Consider the following 13,133-nt stretch of genomic DNA (forward strand, 5'->3'; position numbering starts at 1 on the left):
CCTACTGGGGAGCCCCCTCTGCCACATGTTATATCGTAGCGCATGATACTAAGTTTCGAATAGCTGCTACTGTAGCTGTAAAAAAATGGTTGTACAGTATTGGAATAAAGACGTCGATGTCTCTGCACGAGAATCAGGAGTTCATAATTATGGACTCTTGCTTATGCATGGCTGTCATAAAGACTTGCATTGTGTTGCTAGTGTATCCTTGAACTTGAAGTTAAAAGCTTCTATGTTTTATTGTAGGCGACCTTTGAACTATCACTTACTTTTGACACAAAAGTTGAAGTACCTCTTCCGACTTTTCCCTGTTCACCCCCTCGGACTAATGAATACGCTGTAGTTCTGCTGCCTGTCATCTGGTCATGTCGAAGGGCTGTCAAGCAAACATCCACTGCACCGACTATGGCCGTCAACAAAGCCTTCAAAGGACGAAGTAGACGCTCTGGTGCACTGGCTATGGCCGTATGGGCACGTCATGATCATCACTCGTTCCGTTTGCTTTTTGCGGGAGACATGCATGCCGCATGCACAGCGCGCGGTGGTCCGCAGTTTTTATTCTACTATTGTACTAGTAGTAGTAGATCTACTGTATTAGTATCTGTGGACTGTCTGTGGTAGATTTCCTGATCAACGACTCCTGAACGAGTACATTTTGCACACTCCATGCATGCACTGCAGTTTCCATTTCCCTTTCTATTCACAATAAAATATTTCAGACAGCGCAGGGTTGTAATGTTTATACAGGCTATTTAGCGAGGTGAAATCCTGTTGGACTTCACGTCATGGCTGAGTACGAGCAGCTCGTTGACGAACGCAATCCCAAAACAACAGTCACCACTCGCCAGCCAGTCGTAAATTCAACCGCCGCCTTCTCCAGGAGAAACATTTCCCGAACGGGTTCTCGCAGCTATCACGCGTGTCACCTCTCATTCAAAGTCGTGCTTGCTGGTGAGGTGGATGTTGGTAAAACAACGCTGTTCACTCGTTTGAAAGCCGAAGCAGAACAGCCTGGCAGTGCTAGTACGGGTGGCGGGTTTTCTACAAGCACCGCATCGGCTGCTGCCACTCGATCGTCTGGCCACCTTCTGAGAACGGGACGTCAGGGTGTAAACAGCAAGCCACGTGCTGCACAATTTCCCCTTACCGAATCTCGACTGTCCTTACAACTGGCTGACGGGAATTTAGCGGAGGTAGGCGCTAGGCACACATAACAATAGCAGTGCCCCACGACTTAAACACATTACGAATAATAACACCAGTATTACATAATTATACGTAAGGGCTGTGTAGAAAGCCTCGTCTATATTAGTGGGTGCGGGCATCTTCATTACATTTTTGTAGGCTTTCCCGGTCGGCGAGTGGGCTTTGTCTTGTGCTCCTTGCCGAGGAGCGTTTCCGGTCTAGAAATGCTCTGTTTGATGAAATCGAGCTAGCGTTAGGAGCTAGTCAGATGGAGAATGCATGGCCGAGCAGAAAGAACCGGTGAAGATAACGGCAAACCTAGTTTCACCACTGTCTCGAGTAGATTGCAACTCACGGGCACCATATCGTTCAGTTTTAGTGGAAATATTACTACTCCTTTGCCAAGTTTTGTGGAGATTGTGATGTCATACGGAAGATCTCAGGCCTTTCCCCTTCAACTTGGCTTCGTAACGTACGTCCGGTGATTCAGAGTTACGGACATCTCCAAGTTTGTGCTGTGGCCGGTCTCGGACTGCCCGGATAAGCGAAGAGATATGAGTGTATGCGTCCTGATCTGCATGCATGTGTCATGCGTACACTGCAGATTACCCTGGTGGATACTGCTGGAGAGGAGCGGTTCAACCAAACCCTGACGGGTAGCCACTATCGCAATGCAGACCTGGTAAGCTTGACTGATGGTGAAGCCACTGAATGGGGGGGGGGGGGGGGGGCAATGGTACTTGAACCAGGAATATCGAAATCCCATTGGTTCAGACAGGTTGATGTGCAACGCTTTTGCTATTGACGTCGGGGTTTTCCCTGTGTTGCATGATGCGAGTACAATGTTGCTGGACCAGTTCAACTTACTTAGTACATCAGTGTACAGCACATGGGAAGGTGGCAGTGTTGTTTCCTACCATTTGACATCGCCCGGGCAATCAGTTCTGCTCTTGCTCTTGTGTGATAGCCATATCCTGAAACTGGCTGGAACTACTTGCATGGTGCAGGGGCGTAGCAGCCGCTCCGGCTTTGGCCGGACCACTTTTTTGCCCGACCACGACCACCATAGTAAAACAATGCCAAAAGTGCCCAGAATGCAGGATTTTGCACCCTAATTTCAAAAAAAAATTACGGGGGGACATCCCCCCCCCCCCGGCCGGACCACCACCAACGGCGGTGCTACACGCCTGTGGTAGTGTACTTGTACCTAGTTCACAACCCCGGTGTAACTGCTGTGTTGTTATTCTCCCATGCCGCAGGTGCTGTTCGTATTTGATGTAACAAACGACCTCTCGTTGTTTGCCCTCAAGCACTGGGTGCAACAGGCAAGGGCGGGCGCGGTAGAACGAGAAGGTTTCCTGGTGGGCAACAAGGTGGATCTACGCACTCAACAGAACAAGAGCCAGTGTGTGGCCGCCGGCAGTGCAAGTGAGTTTGCCACCGTCATGGGTCTGGCCTTAGCCGAGGAAACCTCTGCACTCAACGGTCAGGGTGTAGATTGTTTACTCACTCAGATCTCGGCTCACTTCAGTTCGATGGCCAAAACAGCCTCGTTCCGCTCTCGCACAATCAATCAAGATGATACTGCTAAACCCCTGTTTCGTTGCTGCAATATTCTGTAGGTTGAGCTATACTGGAGCCAGGCCAGCACTGGTTTGTGGTCCTTGTACGTTGTAGTTTGGCTCATATTTATTTCCAATTCTAAATTGTGACGTATCTTGAGACGTTTATGTTTGGTGGCTGCTGACTGGTTTGTACCATCCTTGAGCAATATTTACCTTGAAGCCTTTATTTTATGACAAAATTAAAGCTATTCAGTTTTCAATGTTTTTTTATACAGCTAGTTGCAGGATTCTTGCAGCTGATTAACTCTCGGGCCGGCCCTGGTGGTGACAGCCAGTTTTTCTTCAGACTTTTTCCCTTTCATTCCCTCGACCTCATGGATATTATTTCCTGTTTCAGTGTTTGGGATTGTTCGTTAACAGAAGTGTTCAAGTAACTCCAAGAGCACGCGAGTGACAAGACACCCTCGTGTCCATCCATATACTTGTCTTACATGCTGCGGGTCATGGTGTGCACGAAAACATATGCTCATGATGCGAACTTCTCGCTCCTACCCCCCCCCCCCCCCACACACACATAAACACGACAGATCGCACCTTGACAGTGCACTAACAGAATGAGACGAATGAGGACGACTCGGGCAGGTACGACTACCATGCCTAGAGAATTATATCAGAGGAAAGCGAGCGGCTAGCATTCCAGGGAGGCACAGCATTGTCAACAGCATGTCACTATCAACAATTGAGAAAACAAATAATCCAAATTCATGGAACCAGCCCACAACAGCAAAATTGGAAAAAAGAGAAAAAAAAGGTTTAGAGGATTGAGATGAAATTGAAAGTAAAGATACCAAAAAAATGAGAGAAGGATCTAGGAACAAATCTACAAAACGAGAGCATCATACGTGTTCCTAAAGTTATATGTACAGCAAATAGCACCATGCCGTCCTAAGAAGTGTGCCAAATTGAAATAAATATGTGACTGAATGAATCAGACGAACTGATTGTGTGGCTCCATTTCCTGAAGACGCAGTGTGTCAGTGGCTGATCTATATGACTTGCACAATGTTTTCGCGGTAAGAGCGTAGGAAAGTATGTACAGTATTTCGTGTACGCTTCTATACCGTGCATTTGTATTTTCTAGACACGAGTGTTTACGCATTACGTAAAACACGCCTGGATTGCTTATTGACCGAATCCAGGTGGAGATCGTTCTGGTCTGCTTTGCGATTCACGCGGTCCAAGGTAGCATTCTGTTGCTCCAGCGTATCACCAATGTCTAGGGCCATGCCTTTCAGACCATCTAGCATGTTCGACACCTGTCCTAAGTTCTCGTCCATTTCATCCTCGCGCGCGTCGTCAGTAATTCGCTGAACGAAACGGTCACCTGGTTGTGCTCGCTGTCGTTGTCTGGATGATGAAGACGGTCTGGGCTCTTCTGTGATTATTCTGTCATCATCGTCGTCATCGTCTCGCCCTGCGTCCAAACGTCTATAAGCACCTCTGTTACGCTGGGCGAAGTCACTGCCACTACATGGGCACAAGCACATGCCGCAGCATTTCTCCATCTGATTCAACGTTTTCTCCGAGCGTTTCAGGCCATCGTGGATATCGTCCAGGCCCTCTTCAATACGATCGAGTTGCTCTCCCTGAGCATCTAACTCCACCATGGTGTCAATTCCTACTTGCGCAGACTCGTTCGTCAGCCGAAGCATTCGCCGTGTTGATTCCAGCGATTGATCGGTCAGGCGATCGCCATACGTTTGCTGTCGTGGCGCAATGCTTGCCTCGTCCATGGCTGACAAGAACAACTATCTTCTCCAGGGTGTACGAATTGCAGTAATAAGAAAACAAAGGCTAGTTGGGGAATCCAACAACCAAGCATAAGCCAGGGAAAGACACCTGCCCTCAGGATGAAGTTCTCTATTCGTCTTCAGCTCTTCATCAACTCTTTGATTTTCCTTTCTTCCTCTTGATTGTTTGAACTTTTCATTTTTTTGTATCAGCATGACGTGACGTGCACTCACGTCATGACGTCACGATCTCTGCATCTGTGCATGCATGTCACAAGTCAAAAGGGCAGTGACGTCATAGACATTGCCGGTCACTACAGTACTCCCGCAATCACACCTGACACTGACTACAGTCCATTCAGAAAAAAATGAACTTCTAGCTTTTGGCCATAAATGGGTCAAACGTTGAGTTTTTTTAGAATTTTTTTCTGCAATCCTCTATGGAATCCTCTTCCAATTATGTTTCTGAAGTTTTTTTCTCCAAAAAGCAAGCCATAACAAGAATAGGATTTCGGCCAGATTTTGCCCCCAAAGCATTGAATTGGGAAAAACAATAAAAATCCAGGCCGTTTGACCCCGTCTGCAACAGTGCATTGTGCGGTTCGAACCCCAGTTCAGGTACCCTTTTTGGACCCTTTTTCAAATTTCAAATTTCGCAGCACTGCACTGTGTACGATGAAATCACGAAAAATCGCCAAATACGGGAGCTCGCCAGAGCCAGAGCCCATCTTTTTATGAATGGACTGTAGACTGGACCCGCAGTGCCGCACGCCGCAGCAGAGGCATTATGCCGTAAGAGATGTTCCCGCCATAAAAAAAACTTGAAGTACAACCGTAAGCATACGATGAGTTCAGTGCTACAGTGGGATGTAGGCCTAGCATAATTTTTCGCACAATTCCTACCAAAATCGAATAATCGCATAATTCGAGGCAAATTGCATACGAATCGCATAATTCGAGGCAAATTGCATACGAATCGCATAAATTGGAATAATCCGCCTGTTCGCATCAAGTTTTTTTTTTTTTTTTACTATTGACACAGCCCTACTGGAAAACAGGTGGAGAACAAAAGAAACGAGGAAAAGGACAAGACATAGGGGATGTAGGGACGACGTGCTGATGTGCTGGGAGCAACTCAACCGACCAGAGGTCTCGGCGTCAGCGTTGCAACTAGGCATCGAAAAAAGTGTGTGTGTGTGGGGGGGGGGGGGGGTGCACAAGAACAACTGCAAAACAAACAGAAGCTAGAGAATACCACAAATAATAACTTGGTGCGAAATAATGAGAAGAAAATAATGACGCCCAAAAGCGCTAAATACGAAATTAAGAAAAAGGAAATAATAAACCACATAGCGCTAAAGCTGCACCAAATAATAATTTAAATTATAACTAAACCGGGTGGAAAACCAAGAAATCATAACAAACAAAACAAACTAAATAAAAAATTAATAATAAAAAATTAAATAATAAAAGGTAAATGAAGCCCAATATCATCAGCAGAGCCGAACCAAGGAACATGACCCGTGCCCCAGTCAGAAGTTCATCCGTAGAAGTCGGTAGCCATCAGCCAGTGTTGGTGCGTGAGGTACTTATGGACATCTTCTTTGAACGTGTGGAGCCGCTTCAAGCTGAGTGGAGCCCTTACAATTTCGCTTGGCAAGCTGTTCCATACTGAGACTACAGAAAACGGGAAGGAGCGAGAAGCATAGGCAGGTGCTCTCCTGTCCAGGACGTGCTGCAGCTGCACATGGTGCTGCTGGCCAGGAGGGGGTTGACTCCGGGTGCGCCGAGCTTCTACATGGTTGGCTGGAGGGGAGTTCCATACAGTTGTACATGTCCTACAAGTAATTACTAATTAGTTCAAGTACAAGTATATGCACCAGGAAGTCGTAGGTTTACGACTCCCTTGATAACATGTCCAGTCCACTACAATCAGTGACGGTCGTAGCTAGGTCGGGCGGTGCGTTGACCCCGTTGAACTTTTGCTGCTACAGTGCAACGCCCTCTACAAACTATTCCCCTGTTATTTTCCACAGAACCATATAAGGAAATCCACCACCTTAAGGTTAGGGTCGATGGTGACACGGAGTCCGTTTGCCGTGAAGACTGCCGTCAGTTTCTTCCGAAGTCGCTCTGCAGTACCACCGGATGCGTTTTTTATGATGGCTAAGCCGTCATCACAATAGAGGCTGATTTGTTCTTTGGGGATGTGCTCTGCGAGCTGGTTCAGCAGGTAGGCTCCGACCAGTTCGCATACCTCCGCACCATCAAACGATCCCATCGTGACATCAAACATGGATCCGTTGCCCTTCTTGATCCATGCTTGGCCGTCCTTGAATATCACGGACTTTCTTGCATGCATGACAATGTTTCTTTCTTCATCTGCGATGACAGTGTACGTTGCTGCAAAGTCGAGGGCTTTTATGAGGAGCATTTCGCCGATCGACGGATAATACTGGACAACATCGAAACAAACAAATGTGTGTCTGCTCTTGTCGTTTATTCCTTTGAACCAGTCGATGACAGATCCGGTGCTTCTCCAGAGGTTGATTTCAGTTGCCACACGTACAGCGCTCACCATGCGGTCCAGGATTGCTTTGCTGATGATACCCAGTTCCGATTTTGCCGGGTTGATGAGTCGGCAGGGCAGGTCGTTCTTGAATCGGTCTTTGTGATCTTTAAGAGTGATGAAAGCCTCTGAAACGGAAACCTCAACGCCGCCACCAGGTCCACGTGTAACGGCGAACCCTCGGCCATGGTACTGAAACGTGAGAAACAACACACAGAGCACACGCACGAAAACCACGACATGAGAACACCGAGAGACAGAGAGAGAGAAAGGAAACAAAAAACAAAACAAAAGACACGGCCAATCAAGGATACGCATGTTCGAAGAGTATGAACTTAAACTAAAGCGCGAGACCGAGTATCGTACGTGTGTGTAGGCGCAGCAAACGGTGGGCGTGTGGGCGCAGCAAGTGGTGTGCGCGTTGCAGGTCCCACTTGGACCAAACATTTCCGAAGGCGATTTCGATGAACTGCGCAAGGTCGATGGCGGATAGGGCCCCCAAATCGAGGTTCGATCGCATACGTAACGTCTGTCGGTTTCCTTACAATCTCCCTTGGTCCCGACCAATACTTAAAATTTTTAGGCGAAACTTGAGGTGGCGGATGTCGCTGTAACCACACCTGGTCACCTACATTCAATGGGCTAGCGCGAGATTTTCGATCGTGACGGGCTTTAGAGCAACATTGAGCAGAATCGAGATGCTGTCGAACCAAATCGTAGGAAGAGCGCAGCTTCGAAACATGCTCTGTTGCAAATGATTCGTGTGTTTCCAGAAGTGAGTCGGCAGGCAGAGGACACAAAATATCAAGAGGCATGTGTGCTTCGCGACCAAACATTAAAGAATACTGCGTAAAATTCGTAGATGCGTGAACACTCGTGTTGTACGCTAACATAGTCGACGGAAGTAGCTCGTCCCAATTCGAATTCTCTTCATTCACGAAAATCTTCATAATATTCTGGATCGTGCGATTTGCTCTCTCAACAACACCATCGCCTTGCGGATGATACGGAGTCGTTCGTGATTTGTCGATGTCGAGGCGCAGGCATAGCTCGCGAAACAGGAAATATTCGAACTGCTTCCCCTGATCAGTGTGAATGCGCTCGGGTAAACCATGGCGAGACACAAACTCTTTGACAAAACACTGAGTGACCGTACATGCACGAATATCTGGCAAGGGATAACATTCAGTCCATTTTGAAAAATGATCAACCACCACGAGAATGTATGCATTCTGTGATGACGAGAGTGGCAGTGGGCCCATTAGGTCCATCGCAACTAGTTCGAGTGGTTTAGAAGATGACAAATGTTGTAAGGGTGCACGATCGACCGGATTCTTCGCTTTCGAACGCTGACATTCGGTACACGTGCGGCAAAATTCGTCGATGTCAGCGCGAAACTTAATCCGAAAATACTTTTTGGCGACTAATGCTATTGTGCACCTTGTAGCAAAGTGGCCGGTGACCGCAGTCGAATGTGCTTCACGAATAATGCGAGTACGAAATGCTTTAGGGACAATCAACTGACTGGCGTTAATCTGAACTCTTCGATAAATCAAACCATTGTCGACAAAAGGTTTACCTTTTTCGTTCCAGAGAGCGCGTGCGCCTGGACGAGTTGGTTGCTTGCGATTGTCGCTTTGTAACAGGTTTTTGATTTCTCTGAGATCAAGATCATTATCAGTAGCTTCTTGCCATTCCTTACGTGCCTCATCACTGCCTAGAAAATGGAGCGAGTTGACCGCGGGCGACGCGTCATCGACTGGATATCTTGAAAGACCATCTGCGTTTCCGTGTTGTGCGCCCGGGTGGTGTATCAAGATATAGTCGTATTCTGACAAATGTTCGATCCAGCGTGCAACTTGTCCTCGTGGGTTTTTGAAAGTTTGCAGCCATTTTAACGCTTGGTGATCACAACGAATTTGAAACTGCACATGCAAAAGATAGACTCGAAAATGCTCCGTCGCCCATACTACTGCGAGAAATTCTTGTCGAGTTGTGCTGTAATTTCGTTCTGGATCCGATAAACTACGACTAGCGAAAGCAATGGGTCGCTCTACACCATCATCATCGAGCTGCGAAAGAACTGCGCCAAGTCCAGAATTCGATGCGTCTGTATCTAAAATAAAAGGGCGGCTCCAGTTCGGATACGGCAAAACAGGCGCAGTCGCAAGTTCGGATCGCAGTTTCGTAAATGCGTCTAACTGTTCTTTACCCCACTGACAAATTTGACCCTTCTTAGACAATTTCGTCAAAGGTTCAGCAATGCGAGCGAAGTTTCGGATGAAGCGGTGATAATAATTCGCGAACCCGACAAAACCCTGAACGTGTTTGATTGTCTTTGGGATCGGCCAATCAGAAACTTGCTCTACTTTCGTTGCGCTTCAAGGTGTAACCCCTTCTTGCGAAATGCAATGTCCCAGAAATGAAACGTCTGTGCGGAGCAAATTGCATTTCCTAGGTTTAATCTTAAGACCTGCGCTCTCGAGAGCCTTCAAAACCGCTAAAAGATTTTCCGCATGTTCTGCGTGTGTGCGACCAAAAACAATGATGTCGTCGAGATGGATTAAACACTTAACATACAAAAGATTTTTAAGAACTGTATACATCAATCGTTGAAACGTAGCGGGTGCGTTAGTGAGTCCGAAAGGCATTCTGCGAAACTGGTATAGACCGTGTGGTGTAACGAACGCAGTTTTTTCTCGATCTTCAGGCGCTACCGAAACTTGCCAATAACCAGATTGCAAATCCAATGTCGAAAAGTATTTTGCGCCATGCAATGCATCGAGTGTGTCATCAATGCGCGGTAAAGGAAAAGCGTCCTTTCGGGTTACGTTATTCAGTTTCCGATAATCTATGCAGAATCGTGTCCCACCTCCGTCCTTTTTCGCTATAACGATTGGACTAGCCCACGGTGAAGAACTTGGTTCGATTATCTCATCATCAACATCTCATCTACTAATTTACGCGTCAGGTTCGCTTTCTCCGGTGTTAATCGACGGGCGTTGTGGCGGATCGGACGATTGTCAGTAAGTGTAATGGTGTGATGTATTTCGTCTGTCTTTCCAACGTCATTGTCATCCACCGCAATTACCGATCGCATACTTAACACAAGTCATTGTAAATGCTTAATCGCAGCGCTATCCCCTACACAACCAGACCACTTAAACTTACTAAGCAAACTCTTATCTTCTACCGGAATATTCTTGTCAAGCTTTGGGAATAGAGGTCACGAGGAGGAGATGTGATGTTTTGGAATTACGTAACTCTTCGAACGCAATGGAAACGATTTTCGATACGCGGTAAGTGTGTGGTCGGACTCGAATAAAATGCTCATGCCATGGCCAGTCAACGTGTTTACACCAATAATCACTTCTTCCTGTACCAAAGCTTTAGTCTTCACTACTGTCGAATGGTCGAATGCGATAAAAGCCTGCGCGACCCCATGTACTTTAATTGAAGATCCCGTCGCGCTTTGGAGTGCGTCGATACCAACTGTGGAGTGAGGCGCGAGTGTGGATATCGGTGCAAATGTTTCAAATACATCTTTTCGAATAACCGTGAATGCTGCCCCCGTGTCCACCAGTGCCGGTACCACTGCTGCCTTGCCTTTTTGTCGTCTGGACATTTTTACTTGCAAATGGCAGCCTTTCGTCCAGTATCGACGATCACAGTGGGTGGTTTGGGTGAACACAGGGGAAACAACCCCCCTCACTAGAAAATCACGAACCCTAGTAAACGCAATATCAAGGTGATGCACAAGAAAGGAAATCGAAAAACAGTCAACGTAACGAATTTAACGGCACGAACTAGCATCGTAAGCAAGAGGATCAAGTAAGGCAACAACATTTTAATGGCGTGAACAAGCATCGTGAAGAACACGATCCAGTACGGTAACAACAGAGTGACGGTCGCCTTGACAGAATTAACAGCCTGGAGGAACATCGTAAATAACAGGATCAAGTACGGCCATAAGAGAGCGAAAGATTTAAATGTCGAGGCGAAAGTGTACGAATCCGTGGTGTCTGTCGATATAGGACTAGGAGTAGTAGTTGGCAGCCTCTCGTCAACCACTAAAAGCGGTTTAAAGTACAGTAAAACCTGTGACTACCGACCACCCCTTGGTGCCAGCAAAAGCGGTCTTTAGTAGCAGGTGGTCTTTAGTTAGAGGTTTGCACCGTGCGACCATATATGGATCCCAGTATATGATATGCATATCAAAATGCAGCTAATAAAATTCCCCTGGACTTGCGCAATGCCATTCTTATTTCAGGTCAAACAACACTTGGAGAGAAAGATGGAGAGATGGAGAGAGACAAAAACGAGAGGGAGAGAGAAGATTAAATTTTTTGCAGACATGAAATTTAGCTGCTACTTCTGAAGCCAGGAGTCAAACGTTCCCTGTGGAAGTTTCGTTTTGCGCTGGGCTTCAAATTTGTTCATCCGATCAATCGTACCGACTATCCTTGTTCTGACTTCTCGATTGTTCGAACGCGATCCTTCAGCATCAGGACCTTGCCGTGCTGCTTTGTTTCTGGATTCCTTGACGCCATCGTCGATTCATTTGTATGACTGGGGTGACAGAGCCGCTCAGTCTTCGTTTCTCCTCAGAGTAGTAACATCGAGCAGAGGGCGCTTTCGATGCGCTCTCAAAGACATTTCCTATCATGTTTATTCTTGACAGCGCTTGAAATTCTGACAGGTGTAGTGCAGTCCACACCGACTCCACAGTCATAATGGCCTGCATTCATTTGTTCAGCTGTAGTACCGAAAGATTCCTTTCAGGACCATGGAAAATCAGCAAAATTTCAAGAAGGAGCTTCGAGCAACATTTGATTTCCTACATCGCAGTCGCTAGTTACGGGTCAAAAATCGTCTTTGGGACAAGAAAAGGCGGTCGCTGGTCGCGTTCAGCAGGTAGTCGCTAGTCACAGTGCATTTTGAATGTGAGACCGTCCGTGCCTGGCCAAGTGGTCGGTAGTACCAGGCTGGTCGCTAGTCACGGTAGTCGCTAGTCACGGTGGTCTTTAGTTACAGCTTTTACTGTACAACGCGAATCGGAACGATCGCCAACGTGTTGCGAGTTTTGCGAACGCTGCTTGATGTGGCAATCGCGTTCGATATGCCCCCGGCGCTGGCAAAGAAACATACAGGCGGTTCGCGGTATGCCCCTTTGCGCTCCGACCTGCGACTCCCCGTACGCCAATCCGAACCCAGTTCACGAGCTGGTTCACGGAGTCCCACTCTACGATCTTGTCTACGCCAATCTGAACGGTCCGAACCCTGCGCGCGAGCTGGTCGAAAATCGCGAGGCTCGGGTGAGAAAGTTCACGGACGACTACTCGCGAGTCGTTGATTTTTTAATACAATTATTATTTTGCTGACTCGCTCAGCCACTCGTTCGACCAGTTCGTCCTCGTCCAAGTTCGGTGGTGCGCGGACCTGCGATACGGAGGCGAACTCGGAGGCGGCGGCTGCGAGGACCGCACTGGATTTCTGTACGTTTGTTTCTACCACTAATGCGCGACGCTGCGCAGCTTCCAACGTGGGTGGGTCAAAGTCGATAACCTTATCCTTTATCGGCGAATCTGATGCGTCGATAAATGCTTCCTTTCCTATGTAGATAGGTAGGTAGGTACATTTTTATTTGAATTCGCAGAACCAAACGGGCGGTGTCGCCCAATTACATGGAAGCGAATGGAAACAGTAAAATATTGTAGGAAATAGCCTAACATGATAGCAGGGTGTAGTACAAAGCAAAGAACTCTCAGTCAATGAATAACGGTAACGTTAGAATACAACAACGGGGAGGCGGTAAACAGCACATGACTGGTACTGTGGAGTACCGCAAACGTTCAAAGATTCCTGTAGTGTTCAGTAGTGGGTGCTACTGCTAGCAAGACAGAACGGGATGCAGGCTTGTTTGAACTGGTGGTACTGGGTAATACCACGCACGTCGGATGGCAGGGTGTTCCATAAAATGGACCCGCGAGCGGTTGGACGGTCGTGGCCGGCTTTGGAGGCAGA

General features: G+C 47.3%; 2 protein-coding genes across 2 annotated transcripts; one reads left to right on the top strand and one right to left on the bottom strand.

The window, feature by feature from the left end:
• The first annotated feature begins 589 nt into the window (after positions 1-589).
• On the top strand, positions 590-3,190 carry LOC135808532 (ras-related protein Rab-1B-like). The gene is made up of 3 exons (XM_065321730.1): positions 590-1,193; positions 1,790-1,867; positions 2,445-3,190. The coding sequence occupies exons 1-3, from the start codon at positions 786-788 to the stop codon at positions 2,805-2,807; spliced, it is 849 nt and encodes a 282-aa protein (XP_065177802.1). The 5' UTR covers positions 590-785; the 3' UTR covers positions 2,808-3,190.
• Positions 3,191-3,378: 188 nt separating this feature from the next.
• On the bottom strand, positions 3,379-4,719 carry LOC135808533 (synaptosomal-associated protein 25-like). Its single transcript, XM_065321731.1, has one exon. The coding sequence runs from the start codon at positions 4,541-4,543 to the stop codon at positions 3,902-3,904; it is 642 nt and encodes a 213-aa protein (XP_065177803.1). The 5' UTR covers positions 4,544-4,719; the 3' UTR covers positions 3,379-3,901.
• Between the last annotated feature and the right edge of the window lie 8,414 nt (positions 4,720-13,133).

The sequence above is a fragment of the Sycon ciliatum genome, chromosome 2 (assembly GCF_964019385.1).
Source record: "Sycon ciliatum chromosome 2, ocSycCili1.1, whole genome shotgun sequence".
NCBI classification, from domain to species: Eukaryota; Metazoa; Porifera; class Calcarea; order Leucosolenida; family Sycettidae; genus Sycon; species Sycon ciliatum.

What these genes read in the sequence shown, in the direction of transcription:
- LOC135808532 (XM_065321730.1), top strand. Translation starts at nt 786, where the DNA reads ATGGCTGAGTACGAGCAGCTCGTTGACGAACGCAATCCCAAAACAACA. An exon ending in CTGACGGGAATTTAGCGGAG is followed by an intron (nt 1,194 to 1,789) that starts GTAGGCGCTAGG and finishes CGTACACTGCAG; the next exon opens with ATTACCCTGGTGGATACTGC. An exon ending in ACTATCGCAATGCAGACCTG is followed by an intron (nt 1,868 to 2,444) that starts GTAAGCTTGACT and finishes CCCATGCCGCAG; the next exon opens with GTGCTGTTCGTATTTGATGT.
- LOC135808533 (XM_065321731.1), bottom strand. Translation starts at nt 4,543, where the DNA reads ATGGACGAGGCAAGCATTGCGCCACGACAGCAAACGTATGGCGATCGC.